This window comes from Podarcis liolepis, assembly GCF_965112155.1.
Source record: "Podarcis liolepis genome assembly, chromosome: 12".
NCBI classification, from domain to species: domain Eukaryota; kingdom Metazoa; phylum Chordata; class Lepidosauria; order Squamata; family Lacertidae; genus Podarcis; species Podarcis liolepis.
Genome location: NC_139563.1, coordinates 31,872,625 through 31,889,633, shown reverse-complemented (window position 1 = coordinate 31,889,633; position 17,009 = coordinate 31,872,625). Strand labels below are relative to the sequence as shown.

General features: G+C 41.5%; 1 protein-coding gene and 1 long non-coding RNA gene across 7 annotated transcripts in view; one reads left to right on the top strand and one right to left on the bottom strand.

Moving 5' to 3' along the window:
• Nucleotides 1-992: 992 nt before the first annotated feature.
• On the bottom strand, nucleotides 993-1,503 carry LOC310690097. The gene is made up of 2 exons (XR_014517897.1): nucleotides 1,364-1,503; nucleotides 993-1,190 (listed from the first exon to the last, which is right to left on the bottom strand). It is a non-coding gene; the product is annotated as an uncharacterized lncRNA (long non-coding RNA).
• Nucleotides 1,207-17,009, top strand: part of ETV1 (ETS variant transcription factor 1) — a 93,824-nt gene continuing 78,021 nt past the window's right edge. Inside the window, exons 1-5 of one of the 6 annotated variants that reach the window (XM_083468382.1) lie at nucleotides 1,207-1,369; nucleotides 1,894-2,042; nucleotides 2,822-2,909; nucleotides 4,853-4,900; nucleotides 15,501-15,554. In XM_083468382.1, coding sequence (XP_083324508.1) covers nucleotides 1,998-2,042; nucleotides 2,822-2,909; nucleotides 4,853-4,900; nucleotides 15,501-15,554 — 235 coding nt within the window. In that variant the 5' untranslated portion in view covers nucleotides 1,207-1,369; nucleotides 1,894-1,997. Of the gene's footprint in view, nucleotides 1,370-1,893; nucleotides 2,043-2,821; nucleotides 2,910-4,502; nucleotides 4,605-4,852; nucleotides 4,901-5,063; nucleotides 5,472-15,500; nucleotides 15,555-17,009 lie in introns of those variants that run through there. The other 5 variants (XM_083468383.1, XM_083468384.1, XM_083468386.1 and 2 more) reach the window with 5 other exon arrangements.

Sequence of the window (17,009 nt, the reverse complement as noted above, 5' to 3'; positions counted from 1 at the left end):
ACCCAGAAATAGTGCTTCAGGTTAAGAACTTTGCTTCAGGATGAGAACAGAAATCGGGCTCCGATGGCACAGCAGCAGCAGGAGGCCCCATTAGCTAAAGTGGTGCTTCAGGTTAAGAACAGTTTCAGGTTAAGAACGGGCCTCCGGAAAGAATTAAGTACTTAACCCGAGGTACCAGTGTACATGTTTGGGTAGGCTTGCCTCAAGAACAATGTTTTTTTAAGCAAACGTTGAAAACAATGCAACAAAGTTGCCTGCCTGTTATTGATAGTTCCAGAAAGTAGACGGGGAAGCATCACGCAGAAGGGCCCGCGTCCAAACTCTGGCAACACCAAGGACGGCTGGGAATGTCCCCTGCCGGAGAGCTGTTGCCAGTCAGTGTTGGTAATACTAAGCTAGATGGGCCAGTGGTCTGACTTGAAATATGAGGAGCTTCCTATGTTCCTACGACACGCTGGTGAAACAATCCTAAACCCAACTACAATTTTAATCTCACATTGCTTGTGCGCAACGGCCTTTGCAGTGTGCTCTAAAGTAGGAAATCAGCTGGCATTCGACTTGTCTCCCCCACAAGCAAGTTCTTCATATTAGGCTGCGGACCTGGTGGCGAGCTTTGGGCCAGAATCTGGCCACCGGCTGGGGCTGTATTTGGACACACAATTGATGATAAACACACAAAACAATTCGCACTTGTTACGTTTAGTGCGTGCAATTGCTGGCACTGTGGGTGGGTGGGGGGGGCGGTCACTCCAAGTTGCTTAACAAAATCATTTCGTGCTGGGGTCGGGGGCGCAAAATTACCGGATCTGGGGGCCACGGTCTGTCTAGAAGAGGTGCTGTGAATCCGAGAGTCGCACAGATCCTTTGCGTAAAGGAGAGTTTATTTTGGAGGACCTGTCTTTTTATTTTTTATATATATATATATATATATATATATATATATATATATATATATATATATATATATATATATATATATATATATATATATATACATACACACACACACATGATCAAATGACGAAGTAAACGATCCGTCGAATCCCCTGCCGAAATCCGGGAGGATCCGTCTTTTCCCTTTTTCCCTGAGGGGGTGAGAGGCAGTCTGAGTGACAGGCAGAAATCTGATCCTGTGAAAGACGCGGAGAGCCAATGGGATGCGGAGATCCATCAGTTTGGATTGGAGGCCCCTGGAGGAGAAATAGAGGAAAAACCACCGAATAAGAAACCCTGTCAGTGGCGCTTTTCGCTTCCAAGGGGGAAGTGCTGGGAAATAATTAATGTTTTTTTTAATTAAATTTGGAGGGACTTCTTTAGGGGCGTGCGTGTGCGCGTGTGCGCGCAGCCGATCGTCCGGCGGTACCTTCAGGTGGGTCTTTGCAGCAACTTTGTTGTTCGTAGCTTCGGCTGATTACGTGGTTGTGGTTTGCAAAAAAAGAAAAAAAAGAAAGGTAGCTCAGCCTTCTCTCTCTCTCTCTCTCTCTCTCTCTCTCTCTCTCTCTCTCCCTCCCGTTAGGTGCAACGCGAGTTTTGTCGTGCGCCATTGCTAGTTCTGCACACGTTTACGAATGAACGGGGCTAATTTCCCCCCCAGCGCGCTCCAAGGGACGAAACGGGCATGCCAATAAACAGCTTTCCTTCTCCATTTGATTTCTTGTATTAAAAAGTCCTTTCCTTCTTTCTGGCTGCCTTTTTCCGGCTCTTGCTTGTAACCCACAGAAGGCAGCGCAGAGAGCGAGAGAGGGAGGGAGGGATGTGTGTGTGTTTTTTATGAATGGGACTCTGGGAGGATCATTAGCTATGCAAATTCAAGCGGTTCATTCATGAGTGTGTGCGTGTGTTGTTTTTTTGAAAAAAATAAATCTAAAAGCCATTTTGTGTTCTTGTTTTTAGGCTGCTGGAAGACTACATCTGGAGAAAGCCTCTTTTAAGTCCAATGTCCAGAAAATAATCACAATAACAACAGCAACAAAAAATACTCGGCAAAAGTCTGCAGAATGGATGGATTTTATGACCAGCAAGTGCCTTACATGGTCACCAATGTGAGTGATCAGCTCCAAAGTTGTTTAAACTTGGATTTCTTGGGGGTCAGGGGGAAATAAAGGGGAGGGGGGAGGGAAAGCTTTACAGAGGAAATATATATATTTGCAGTGAGAGGAGGATTCCTGTGCCGTTTCTGTGAGGTAGACTTTTATTTCGATATATTCTGTTTTTTTTCTTCGAAAGACCACCTCAGACTGGATAAAAACAAAACCACCCCCCCCGCCTGCCCCCCCCCCCAGTATTAGTGGAAGAAGATAAAAGCAGCAAGGTCTGATCCTGCTTTCAAAGTTTCTGCCAGATGGAACAAACTTACATTTTTTTTAAAAACCTGTCCATTTTTTTTAAAAAAAGGGACTTTGATGACAAATAAGCCTTGAAAACAAAGCAGCCTCTTGTTATCAGCTCCCTCGTCTCCCAACTAGCTTTAGTGAATGGTTGACATTAAAAAAAATACTTTTATGTAGGTGTTAGTGTTGTAAATTTCTAAAAATATGTTATATACTTTATGCAGTGTTTCTCTGTACAGATGTGTGTTTCGAGTAGGTGGGTTGAGACATAAAATATTCCCCTGAAGAAGAAGAACGATGGTGATCCGATCACAAAATTCTAGTTTGCTATTTAGCTTTCGAGCCATTTTTAAACAGTTTTACCACCTATCTCTTTCAGCTCTTAATATTTTTTTAAATATACTGCCAGTGTGAGTTGTTGTGTTGCCTCTTCTCCCCCCCTCTCCTTTTCTTTATTCTTTAACAAAGTAACCAATCTTTTCTATTTGTAGAATCCCTGTGGGAGAAACTGTAATGAGCGACCAACAAATGTCAGGAAAAGAAAATTCATTAACAGAGATCTGGCTCATGACTCAGAAGGTGAGGATTTGTGCTGGGGGAGGGAGGGTGAATAAATTGTATTGGCCCCCCCCCCACCCCGCCATGCCACTCTTGACGACATGTTGCCCTATGGTGTTTATTTCTAAATATTTTGTTGTTTTTATTCTCCCCCACCTCCCTAAGTTGGGATTCTTGTCTACCTCTATTTATAGAAATGAGACGAGAAAACCACATTTAATGATGTGACACAAGATGACAAAAGCAATTCACTGCTAAGCTGCTGTATCTCTCCATGAGTCACCCTTCTCTGTGTTAGGTATTGCTGCACAGAAGGGACATAAATAATGTCATACACCTGAGGTGAGAATTAGGTGAGGATTGACATGATGGACCCTAGAATCGTGTGTGCGGCTCCTTTGCTTGGAGGCCTCGCTGGCTCCCCATCGCAAGAAAGTTTCTTTGTGCTGCTGACCCTACTGCTCTTCGGAGAGATAGTGAACTCGTGACGTAGACCGCCTGCCCAACCAGGGTGTTGTCCACATCGGTGATAAGAGGGCAAAAGGATCTGTGGCACTATTAAAATAATAATAATAAATTTTATTTATACCCCGCCCTCCCGGGCGTGAGCTACCCTTAGCATCCTGCTCACTTAATTTGGCCAGTAGCATTGACAATACCATGAAACACAAAGAGGGAAATGGGTAGCTTATACCTTAACCTCAAAAAACAGCTCATACCAGAAAGTCCCCCCAAAGCTAACTTCTTAGGAGTTCATAGCAGTGTCACTGCAATCCTATTTCAGGTTGTTTCGGCCAGGAAGGAGATTCCTGCGCATGCAGTGATCAGCTGTTCTGCAGTGGCATTTCTTGTACAGATTGTTCTGTGTGGTGACAATCCCTTGGGCGAGGTGGGTATATGGAGACCCACACAACTTTTTCTCACACTGCAAGCGAGCCGCTTCAGCCTCTTGTGAAGTTGGGAGCCCTAAGAATTTCATTTAGAAACCTTCACAATGTCCACACAGTCTGGACACTTGCAACAAGAGACCCCCCTCTATCCCCCAAGCTTGATTTTAGCCAACAAACTTCACAAGCATTCAACATCCACCTGCAAAGACTGATCTGTAGGAACTTGGGAAGTGGTTAAGTATTTGCAAATATTCTGTTAAATCTCTCTCTCTCTCAAATAATAATGTTTTGATCATTCTGAATCAGTTTCCCAAACTGCTGCAGTCCTGCAAGTAACTAAATGTAAATCAGAATGACTTAAGTCCGGAAAATGCAGACATTGGGTTCAAATACTTCTCAGGTTTGGATTCGAGTGTGTAGTGTAATAAGAAACCTGGAGCCCTTGCTTTACTCTGACATAAAAAAGAGGGGAAAAATAGTGCTACATATCCAGCCTGGGTGCAAATCACCGCAGCTGTTCGTTCAAAGCTTTATGGAACAGGTCTTCAATTGTTTTAAGGAGAAACAAGATTATTTTAAATGAAAATGAGGCTAGGATACTGTGCTTGGTTAGCTAGGAGTAAGTCCCAGTGAAATCAGTGGGACTTACTTCTGTACAAACATGCAAACAGTCATGCTGGGCATTTGTCTTTTGAGTGACTAACAGTGCAATCCTATGCGCATCTACTCAGAAATAAGCCCCTCTGATTTCAGCAGGACTCACTCAGAAATAAGTGTGCCGGGGAAACAGACATGCTGTGCCATGTGTGCAAGTTAGCTGAAAAGGGTACTGATTATTATTGCCTGGGTTGATAGCGAAATAAAAGCGCTCGGTTACATATGTTTTTTGTCTAATTGAAATCATAATAATGCAGCACGATGGGGGTATTTCCAGTTTGAATCTAGGCAAAATGAGATAGAATAGAATTAACAAGTATTTGTCTTTACAGGGCTGGGGGCTGGGGAGTGAAGTACATGCAAGCACTTTATGTATAAATTGAAAGGTCCTTTATCCATCTCTTCCTCTTTTCCTAGAACTGTTTCAAGATCTGAGCCAATTACAGGAGACATGGCTTGCAGAAGGTAAGGGGGGGAAAGTCCTTTTGCAAAAAAATGAAAAAGGGAAAAAACAACTCTGGATGAAAAAAGGGGAGGGTGGGTTGGTGGAGCGGGAGTGGGGGGGGGGAGGAAAAAGTCCTGAACTTGCTGTCTTAATGTTCAGCCCAATTAATTGAGCTCTAAAAAAGCCACCTCATGTGTCATGCATACATTAGAGCCTCTGATGAGTTTGTCTTTAGGGACTCTGGGGCTGCTCTACCCAATGTCATCACAAATTACCAGGAGAAATTGCTTCCAGCTCACAATCACATCTGCTTTTGGCAAGAACTAATGCTCCAAGACTTCAAGTTCCAAGCCTCTGTTCAGATTTTAATTGCAATTGATCAGGTTTATATTATTGTACCTCAAGAGACTGCATACAGCCAGATCTGGGCTTGCTCTTTCCTTTAGAGCAGTGCATGCAATTGTTTGGTCTTCTGGTGGAAGTACTTTTCTGATGGCAGAATATAGTTTCTCTGGGTTCATCAGGACGGGATGCTTCAAGATTTAGGTGCAAGTGTCTTCTTCCCACCTTGCTCACAACACAGAACATTAGGTGTGTATCGAAATGCTGAAGGGGCAATGCGGTTTATATGTTTTTTGTTATTTTGCAATCCTTTTTTTTTTCTTTTAAAAAGAGAAACTGTCTTTCCTCCCCCCTCGTTTCTTTTATTTGTGAGCATTTGAAATCTGATGCCTTTGCTGCAGCACTGCTGACAGTTATAAAGAAAATAAGTTGTAATGCTGAAGTTGAATAGCTGTGAATTTTTGACTTGAACAGAATGAGATGTTAGAAGTTTTGCAAAGGCAAGGGAAGTTGTTCCTAGCTGAGTTATATTTTGATGCTGTTTTCTGTGACGCATTCGGCTATTTTAAATCCTGTTTATTTGCACCATGAAGATGACTCAATATAGATTATCTTGCATTCTTTTTAATATATATTACCTTTAACTAGAAACATCCCATCTCATTCGGATGTAACTAGTACTGTACATATATTCTGACTTGCTTGTACACATTGAGAATTCAGGGTTTTATTTTTATATTTTTTAATCTCTTGCTGAATGTGCATTATTGTTTGTTTGAATGGACATTTTGTTTCTTTCGGAGGGGAGAACCAGAAGGGAGGGTTGAATGTGATTGCTTAACATAGAAAGGAGAAAATGCTGTAATGGTATATAGACTGACTAGCTTTTTGATATTTCTCCATATAGTTTTGCCAAGTTGTTAGCACATATATAGTGTAAGCTTTTCCGTCCTTTTTTCTAAACTTTTATTCTTAGTCATGCTTTTTATATCCAGCATTAGTTATAGAGAATCCAGGTGCCTTGTATACATAAGAGATGGTTAAACTTTAAATTGGAAGAGCACTTGAAATAGGACCTGCTCTCTGAAATCCCCCTTAAAATGCAACAGTGACTCATTATGTTAAGGTAACTTTACTAAACATCTCTGAACAACTTCTTACTCAGCTTAATAAACCAGAACATTATCAAAACTGCAAAAGCTGGAATGAGGCTCTTAATTCCCAACAGAGTGATGCAAGTTTTTTTTTTTTTTAAATTTTAATTACAGTTTGTTTGAATCTATGTTGGATTTGGGCTAAGTTGATAGTACCTAGGTATTGGCAGTCATGCGAGAAATTATTATTGGAGTCAGTATTCTTGCTGTTGAATCACTGTTTTTGAAAAGTGATCGAGTATTTTCATACCTTCCATAAGAAAGTTTCTGTTGCCTGTTATGTTCAGGAAGAAAGGATTTGAAACCAGTCATCAATTTGTATGTGTACACATCCATGCTGGTGAATTGAGAATTTAAACTGCAATCCTGTGCACTTGGATCCAGCCCAATGGAAGACAATGAGACTATCTTCTTGGTAGACATGTATCCCATATCCGCTTTCCTGGGAGTAAGCCAGGAAACTCGATGACACTTATTTCTTGAGTAGACATGTGTAGGCTTGCACTTTTAGTGAAGCTAAGTAAAATAAGATAGTATTACTGAAATATGCTACTTGAAAAGAAGGACTGCACAGAAATATGTATAACTGATTCAACCGCTAAATAAACTTTTAAAGGTGGCACTGATCTAGTTACTTCCACATTACTTAGAAATAACTGCAGTTTAAAGTTTGCATGTTTGTGCGTTGGAAGAAGAGGACTTCCTTTTTTTAAAAAAAAAACCCAAAACAAACAAACTACACCATCACAATTTCTTAAATTGCTTTTTGCATGTTGAAGGGGGTTTAAGGATGGGATGTGGTGCAAAGGTTCAATCCATCGGGGATGCAGTGCCAACTGCAATTTGACCAGCGATGACTTTTTAATCTCTAAACAGCTCTTTAAACTAATCTCTTTTTTACCTTTCCCTCGATTTTGTCAATTGATGTCCTCCTGGTTCTTTATAAAGTTGCAGCCCTGCCAAATTGGCCACCTTGCTACATGTTCACATAATTATTTTCATGAAGCTCTGTGGCCAGGAAAGTGACCGTGACATTTTGATTCTCTCTCTCTCCCCCCCCCCCACTTTTTTTCTTTTAAAAAACTTGGAGCAATAGCAATTGACAAGATTCTCCTATGAGTTCGGAACTCCCACTGGGTAGTAACCAGGTCAGGGGAAAAAAACCCTCCTCTCTATTGCACTGCAACATACTTAACTCTGTGGATATGAAGGATTGAGGGGGTGGGGATGAGAAAGAATTGCCCTTAATAGTTGAGACGCTTCAGCTGCATATTTATCAGCATCCCTATTCTTCTGCAGAGAATGTTGCTTAAAATGAGTAATCATAAACAGTCTATTCTCTTTTCAGTGTAGGCACAAAAAAGTGCCATCGGTAACAATGGGATTTACATATGTATTGGAGGAAGAATATAATTCAAAGTGGTGAATGGAAGCAGGCCATCTTATTTTGTCGCTGTTGTGTGATGTGTACACTGTGCCAAACCCAGAATGTCACATTCAAAAATTTGTGGCATCCTGTAGTGCAAGGACGCTGCAGAGTGTTTGACAGAATTTGTTCCTGCTTCACATGGGAGGAACAGAATTAAATCACTGGCCCCCTCAGTGGGGGGGACGAAACAAAACTCCTGTTCCTTTTTTGTAGTGGTGCTGAGTCGTTGGAATCAGCAATCGATATCAGGGTACTAAGAAATAATAAGGAAAGCCTGTTAATAATTTCCTCGTTTAGTCAAACATTAATATCGTCTCCTCATAGTGAAATACTACTCGGGCTCTTTTTATGCACGCATGTAAAAGTTCCCTTAAATCGGGGGAACTTGCTGTCAGGTGATAAAAGGATTTCAGTACCCCTGTGTGTGATTTCTTCCCCTGCACTCTCCATACCGGGTGAAGTCATGGCGGCCCCATTCTTGACCCAGCATACTGTAGAAGCCCTGTACTGTATCTGTCACTATTGCATAAGTTTGCCTTGACAAATCGAAGTTAGCTATTGACTCGAAATAATCAGCTCAAATATGAACATAATGTATTTTTTTCATTATGGGAAGCTCCAGCTGTTTGTTCTGTAACAACAACAACAAAGAAGAAGAAAAAGAAAAAGGGGGGAAGTAACTGGTGCTGAAAGCCTGCTGTGTTATGTTGGAAACACTTTTGTGGTTGAAAGAAAAATAAGCTAAAAGGGAAGTATGCTTTCAAATCCTTCTTGAAAACATTTTTTAAAAAAGATGAATGGAATAACCATAATGTAAATATTGTAGGAGAGATTATTAAGCCCCTCTTTCTGTTAACATTAGTATTGATTTGGCAAAGTGTCATCTGGAATTTTTATGTAGGCTAATCTGTTAATCAGAAGGGTAGGTGAAGGAATTGCTTCTCTCTACAAGGTGGCGCCCAGGTAATAAGGTCTTGATTTCTTTAAAATATATTGGTCCTACTGTATATTGGTCAGCTTTGGTGAGTAAACTTTTTAAGAAAGGCTATGCATCAGGTCACTTTCTACTGTCAACACCTGTATATTATGAGCACCCTTGTCAGCTTTGACTCTTGCCTCTTTCTTTTTAAAATGAAACTAAAAGTTGCCAGTAGAAGTCGGTGCCCCCTCCCATAACACTCAAATTCTCATTGCAATAGCAATGCAAAATGTGCAACATCGTGGTGTAAATCAGTCCAACTTCCATCTCCACCCCGCCTGTCCCAGTCAAGAGAGTTGAAATAACTTTGTAACTGCAATCCTATACTTGTTTACTCAAAAGAGAGTCTCTCTGACTTCAGTGGGACTTGCTCCATGTTAACTGGATATAGGATTGCAGCCTTAAGTCTAAGGATCTTGCTCTGCAGTTGTTGGTCCGGTGCTTAATAAAAAAATCTCTTCTCTATCCTTTTTAAGACCACATAATCCAATGAAGGAAATAATGTCGAGAAATCAATCAATGGGATTTTGGAACGAACCCAGTACAGTGAAAGTCTAGAAGTATTTGAAAAATGATATTGAAATCTAGCACACATGATTATTCTTTGTTTGGGGACAGAGGTGGACTTCGGAAACAGCAGGTTCCTGAAGTTGGGGGGGGGGGATAAGCTTTTAAGTGTCACAAATGATGTTCCAAATTGGCAATTCTGAGCTTTATGAGGCTCAGTGAACTATTTTGTGCCACTGAGGATTTCTAGCTTGCAGTTCGCCAGCTTCACAACCTTCGGGGGCTGTTTTAAAAATGCTTATAACTTTGTGTTAAGTCTGAGCCGCACTTTTAAAATCGCCTCAAATTTTATACACTGTTCATATTCCATGCAAAGGTGTGGGTTCTTAAAAGTTGTTTGCACAAAACCTTCAGCACTGTTCACAATTTTAGTACATCCAGAAGATGCAAAAATGCCCTGGGCTTTCTTCAGGTGGTCTCGTACTCTCTGGTAGAGTTCATTTTAGAATATTCACTGGTCGCATAGAAGAGAGCAAGGTCCAACTGATTTGCTAAATTTTAGCCACTCAATAACTTGCTTCCAAAATAATCAAACTAATATTTATTCCTGGTTTGTGTTCTATATCCTCTCCCAAGGTGTCTTTTCAGGGCGGGTGGGAGACTTCTTTAAGGAAATACCTAATCCTTCATAACCCGGAATTACTGATATCACGAGAGTAAGTGCTACCATACTCTGAAGAAAGTTCTTTAGACAAGCAAGGGGATAGAAATAGGAGTCTTTCCTCTAATCCACCCCTCTAATCCACTTTATCTGCTCCTCTTTTCCAACCCCTCTCCTCCTATGTATGTCCTATAACCCTCTTCCTTCAGACAGCACCTTTTTAGTTTTTTCCTTGACTTCCCATTTATATTAAGTTTGCCTGTCCTTGTAGAGCCTGTGCCGTATGTGAGACGAAGCAGGGAAATGGATGTGTTTATGTAAGAAGTTCAAGTTTACTCTGTTTTCTCTCTCTCTTTTACTTCTTTTTTTTCCCCTACCGGGGTGTGACAAGAAAAGATTGTGGTTGAAGCCAGATGTTTCTTGCTGGATTCTGTTTTTTGTGAATGGAGGCAGCGCTCCAGTTTTGACTGCTTGTCTTGAAGAATTGCTTAGGAGATCAGCTGTCTCATTCACTGGCAGAAAGAATGACTCCTACGTCTTCTGCCTTGTTTGGCTCCAGGTCATTGTTACAGTGGGTAGAGCTGGTTTTAATTAAATAGCAGCTTCTTTTTTTTGTATGGGCTGGTGCCTAGTTTTCCATCCTCTTCTCCCCCTCCTTCCCTTCAGTGCACATACTTACTTTTTTTTTCTGTATACTTTCCAAGAGAAGAAAGTAAATTGATCCTCGGCTTTTGGCTTTTCTTTTCCAGCCTGCTTCTGGCTTGCTTCATGTGCTAAAATGCTGCTGTCTCTCTTCTCCTCACTAACAATGTTCAGATTTCTTCTTCTCCTTATTAAAAAGGGGGTCTGAGGTTCATTTCAGTACTTGTAATAATAATAGCAACAACAATTTGATATTTATATGTCGCCCATCTGAGTGGGTTGCCCCAGCCGCTCTGGGTAGCTTCCAACAAATCAAAACACAATAAGACGCCAAACATTAAAAACTTCCCTAAACAGGGCTGCCTTCAGATGTCTTCTAAAAGTCAAATAGTTGTTTATTTCCTTGACCTCTGATGGGAGGGTGTTCCACAGGTCGGACGACAACTACTGGTCTTTAAAATGCCAAGAGATCAAGCTGCACGGTCCTGTGAACACCTGTGCCCGTCCCATTAAGCTCAGGTCGGTCTCATCCTGATGCAAAACATCCTGTGTAAGAGATTGGGCTGAAAGGAGCTCATAATTTTTAACTAAGCAAGCGATTTCTAGGGAAGTTGGGGGGAGACCCCATCCAAACCAAGAAAACTCCCCTGAAAGATCTTAATTAATGCGGTGTTGCCTTGACTTCTACCTGTGGGAAACGGTGAGAATTTGTGTGGGGAGGAGAAGCATTTGGCAACGATCAGTCTTAACCAAAGAACAGATGTTGGTCTCTCAAGTCGGTGGCAACTTGTCTATTACCTTAATGCAGAACGAACCTGACAGAGCTGTTCCCAATATTGCCACATGTTTGAGCTTCTCAAAACGCTTCTGGTGTTTATTTTCCCCTCAGTCTTGCTTCATTAAATAGAGTGGGGAGATAGTCTCCATTGTGTTTTTTTGTTTTTTTGTGTGTGTGTTTTTAAAGGTGTAACCATTACATGCATCTAAACGTTTTTCTGTCTCCTTATCTGCGTTCGGCAAACACTTATGTTGACATGCCCTCTTCCCCCCCCCCTTCTGTAGCCGCCACCCCCCCCCTGCACACACTGTCACTGTATTCAAAACCACTGTAGCTTTTATGACAGCCTCACAGAATTGCAGCGTCGGCATTGACAAGAAAAGAGGAAATGAATGATATATAAATGTGCCTGCAGTTACAGCACTCCAAAGTCATATTTTTCTTTTCAGGCATCCATGTTTTTAGCCCAAGTTAACCGCCTGCTTGCTGGTCTGACTTGTAAGTCCTTCAAGGCTGAGGTATATATATACCTGGGAGTGTCCCATTGAACCCAGTGGGTCTAACATCTGAGGCGACATATGTAAGATTGTGCTGTAAATCACTAATGTACGTCACCAGCCCCCATTTTAAAGGGAGGTTTTGTGGTGTTGTGGGACATGAGCTTTTAGTACTCATTCTGATTCCTTCTCTGCATTTCATCGACATTTTCATTTCTGTTGTTAAGAAGAGGGGTGAATATTTGCTCGTATTCATCAATATTGGATTGAGAACATCTCCAAGGGGAAGTGTTTGCACCCAGGGAAGAGCAAAGAATGTCAGAGCAGGGGCTCAGTCACGATTTAATTTATCCCCCAAGAGAGGTAAAGCTGCTACATTTCAGACCTTTCCACAGAGTTTTGTAAATTGTTTTGTAAAGTTTTTTCTTAAAATAAAAATAGCTTCTTCTTTCCCTCCAGAGTCTTGTTGTGTGCTTGTTTCCCTCCCTCCCTTGTATATTTTCTGTGATACGCAACTGTGGGTGCCCCTTTATTGTGAAGCTGACACATCAAAAGTCAGGGCAGATGTAAAGCCAGTGATAAAAATGAATGCTAATGGAGGATTTGTGCTGCAGATTTTCATTCCTTTGAAAGGGGAAGCTGAAGCTTGGTTCTGGTTTGTTTGTAATACTATGGAAACATACTCAACTGGTGTGTTGCAAAATATAACTTCTATACCAATGGATGTAAAGTCCACATTCTGCAGCTATCATGTGTAGTTTTTGCTACATGTGTCTGGATTCTATAACAGACGGGTGTGTGCTGATTTACATAGATTTGGGGGGGGGGGGTTGCTTTTAAAAGAACTATTTTAAAACTAATGCTGGCTTTTTCATCCCTGGGCCTTAAATATATTTCCTACTTTCAGTAAAGAGAGACTGAAGCTATAGGTGCTGTTTCATTGTACCAGATTCTGAAATGCATGATGATGCTCAAAAAGTTTGTTTTATCCTTTTTATAAGCTTTTCAATAAATGATTTGATGCATTTTAATAGTTTTTAACCGGAAGGGTGGCAAGTTAGTTTGGGAACTTTCATTTATATGTCAATTTCCCCTCTACAATATGCAATGCTTATTCTGTTGATCTGAATAAAACAACTTGTGCTTTTTCTCTTGCCCTTGAGAACCAGCATAGTTCAGTCGCTATCTGTTTAGTTTTGATGTGGGAAATCTGGCTTCAAATCTGCCCCAAATCAGCCAAAGTCTACCTCACAGGGTTGCTGTAACACTAAAACGCTTTCATTAAAAAAGAAGGAAAAGTAGGACACCTTCTGTTCTAAGCCATTGTGGTTTCTTCTGATGTGAAACAAAAAGGAAGGTTAAGTTGTCATATGGAATTCAAATTGTTTTTAAAATCCAGTCTGTGTGGCATCTTCATAGTAGTTGGTCTTATGTGGGAATGAGGAAGAGCAATGGAAAGGATTCCACACTGCAGTTTGTCAGCTGTTTTTTCTATGGTTTCATGGCTTCCTCAGAAGCATTGGAAAATGTGGTGGTTATTCTGACGTCTTTTCTCCGTAGCGTCTCAACAGGAGATGCTAACTTGGTTATATAAATTAAGTTGTATAGATAATGATGGCTTTGCCTTGAGTCTAACGATGTCCGGTTAATAAAAAGATGATCAAGTGGTGTTGGGACAGGTGTGATCTCGAAAACCAGGCCTAGATCGAGACAAAGGGGGAAAAAACTTAATTCCAAGAGCCAAAGGAATCCTTACACAAGACTTGCTCTCAGAGAAGTCATTGTGCTGTTCGGCAATCTGTCATTGGAACCCCAGGGGCGATTCAAAAGGAGCTCATCTTAGGATGTGGGGCCCAGTTATTCAAAGAAAAACTGGGTTGGCGCAAGCCACATGCTTGAGTCTAAGCAGCTATTTGGATCACAGCCTTAATAAACATTTTTTTTATTGTTGCCTGTATGAACTCATCTCGTAGTGCTCTATTCATTCTTCTTCTTAACTCATCAACATGATTTCACGTTCGCCTTAATAGGAGCAGTACAAGTGCATCTCTCTTGTGTGTGCTGAGATAGGAAGCCTGTTTGAAAGTGCGGGTAACACTATCTTCATTTATTAGGGCTGGAAGGTTCCAGTAGTAAGTTTTTGTTCTGCTCACTCTTTTGCATAATGACATACTGCAAATAATATATCTGTGTGTGCGTCATAGAAGGGTTGGAAGGGACCCCGAGGTTCATCTAGTCCAACCTCTGCCCTGCAGGAATAGGCAGCTGTCCCACAGTGGGATTGAACCTGAAACCTTGCTGGTGTTATCAGCACCACACTCTAACCAACTGAGCTATCCATGTGTATAGATATTGGAAAGCACGCGAGAGAGAAACAGTGTCAACTGTTGCTTGACGTGAAAATGACAGTGTCTGGTGGTATCTTAAAAGCAATCTCCCAACTAATCTTGATTTTAGATGTATGTTAATATCAATAAGGGCACGACTTGTAATGTTCATTGCTGATTAATTTACCCATATGCATTTCATTAAGTGACCCCAACGATGGTTCTGATCACAAAGCAGACTAACCCATATTGATCAGCATGAATGTCTGGTTGGGCGATAAGCCTCTTGCTGAAGATGGGAAATAAAAAAAATACTTATTTCTGAATTAAGATCCATAGGATTAGGTGGCAGAGCTGTAAATCTAATTTTTCTAGGAAGTAAATTGGATTGAGCTCAATGGGCTTCATTTCTGAGTATCCAAGTATAAAGAGAAGCCTTGAGTTATATGCGGCTCACTTAGAATATGGAGACATGAAACTTTGCTATATAATATACATTTATTTAGCTCCATGTGTCCTTTAAGCACACCAGTAGATGCGTAGTGGATCCCTGCTAATCTTAGCATCTGATTTTAGGGTTCTTTGCAGAGATGCTCTTAATCTCTAATCTAAATTGTGAATGTGTAAAATATATTCCTGTCTTTAGAAGCATTGAGCCAAGTTCCCATTTGTGGTTGAATTGTGTGTGTGTGTTATCAGTTTGGAGGTTCTTGGTACAATTAACAATGTTTTAGATGGATCATAGAATTCACTAGGAAATGAATCTTTTTTCATCTCTTATTAGCAACTATTCTGTTCCCGCTCCCACTGTAGCTTTTCTCTTTTCCATAAACTGCTACAGTTGTTCAAAGGCAACAGCCTAAAATGCTTCCATGGACTTCTGCATATATTATATTTGACCCCCCTTTGCTACTTTCTCCTTGATTTAATACTACAGAGATGCAGTTCTACCTCCTCAATGTTGGTCAGATGCAAGCATAAATCTAAGATGGGCAACTACTGCCTACCACTAGTTTTACTGTCGGAGGGTACTTGGCAACTAACGCATCGCCTGATTTACCGATGTACATACTGCCATTTTCTAAAATGGGTGTAAATGTTCAGCGGTAACAACAAATGCAGAATTCCCACACTCAGAGTTCATTTTGGGTTGTTTCTTGTACATACGTCGACGTTTTGTTCATGCTAAATCATCTTCTCGATTTGGGCGCTGGCTAGTGCTAAGAGTTAGGATCACTTCGATGTTTTGCTGGCTTGTGGATGTTAATTCCTTTCTTTCTGTTTCCCCCCCACCCTATCTTCAGCTCAGGTACCTGACAATGATGAGCAGTTTGTGCCAGACTACCAGGCTGAGAGTTGTAAGTATTGTATGACTCACCACTTTTGCTTCACTTAAGAAAATGTCTTACCTTTCTTGTTTTGGTTAGCCGGTGCTCACATGATAGGTGTCGTTATCAGGCCATGGAATCACCATAAAAACATGTGAGGAAAGAAATTGCCGAATTGCAGCCGGAGTGGTTTTGGTGGCGGGAAATGGTTTGGCTGAAGGCGGTGATATCATTTTTCCTTTTGTGAAGGGGCTGGTGGGTTATTGCAAAGAGTGCATTCTTTTAATATAGGGATGAGCAAGCTCTGGGCCTCCAGATGTTGCGGGACTACAGCACCCATCCTCCATGAGCACTGGCTATGTGAGCTAGGGCTGATGGGAGTTGGAGTCCAATGAGGCCCAGAAGGCCACAAATTGCCCATCCTAGTTCTAACATTATGAACAGCGTAGTTTTCATTTTGTTCTCCAGTGCATAGATGAGGAACCTGTGACTCTACCAAAACTGTTGGACTCCCAACTCCCACAGGTTCTCCTGGCACATAGGATGCCAAAGTGTGCAGCATTTTGCCTTCTGAATTTCCTTCCACAGTTTTACCTTCCTTACAAAATGCAGTTCACTTCTGTCGACATGAGATGCGAAAGTTGCCTTGTTTCTCCTTGCTAAGATGGAATTTGACCTTGGGAGTGGGCTTATCAGAAGGGGGAAATGTGGCGCTGAGGCTAATAAGCCATCCAAGAGTTTATGTCAGGTGTCGGGTGGGCAGTTCGGGGCTTCCTGCATTGTATTGCTGGAAAGAGATTCACATGCGTGCACATAACTGAGGTGAAAGGGGGTCCCTTGAAAGCTCATGCCTGCCCCCAAAGTTCTTGAGAACCGTTTTTAGTAGGTCTGTTATTATTGTTGGTTTCTTAAACTGCAATCCAATATACCAAGGATGAGGAACCTCAAGTAGAGGGGCTGGATGTGGCCCTTCAGGCCTCTCTGTTTGGCCCTCGGGCCTCTGCCTAGGCCACAACCCTTCACTGACCTTGCTCTAAGTCTCCAGTGATTTTACCTAACTGGAATGTGTCCTTGAACCTCTTGCTTGCCTGGATGGAGAGTGGTCTGTCTCTGGTGACACTTGGCCACACCTGCCGTTGGATGGCTGCCCATGATAGAATGTGACCCTCAAGCTGCTTTGCACATTCAACCTGGGAGTACAGTGAGCTTGCTTCTGAGTAGACAGCAATAGGCTGCTCTTCTGGAACCACTGGCAGTTCTACCAACAGCTTTATTTAAAGAGTAAACCTCTTTTCCCCATGACTAGTTCTGTGGCCAAAGAGTCACCACTGGTGATTTTCCTCTCTCATTTTATGTGATAAAGAGGTTTTGTGAAAGAACTCCCCGCCGCCCTGTCATTCGCAAATCATAGATACTGAAAATAACATCAAATGTTCCTTTCAGAATATGGTAATGTGGTATTTTGCCATGATCTTGTGTGTGTCT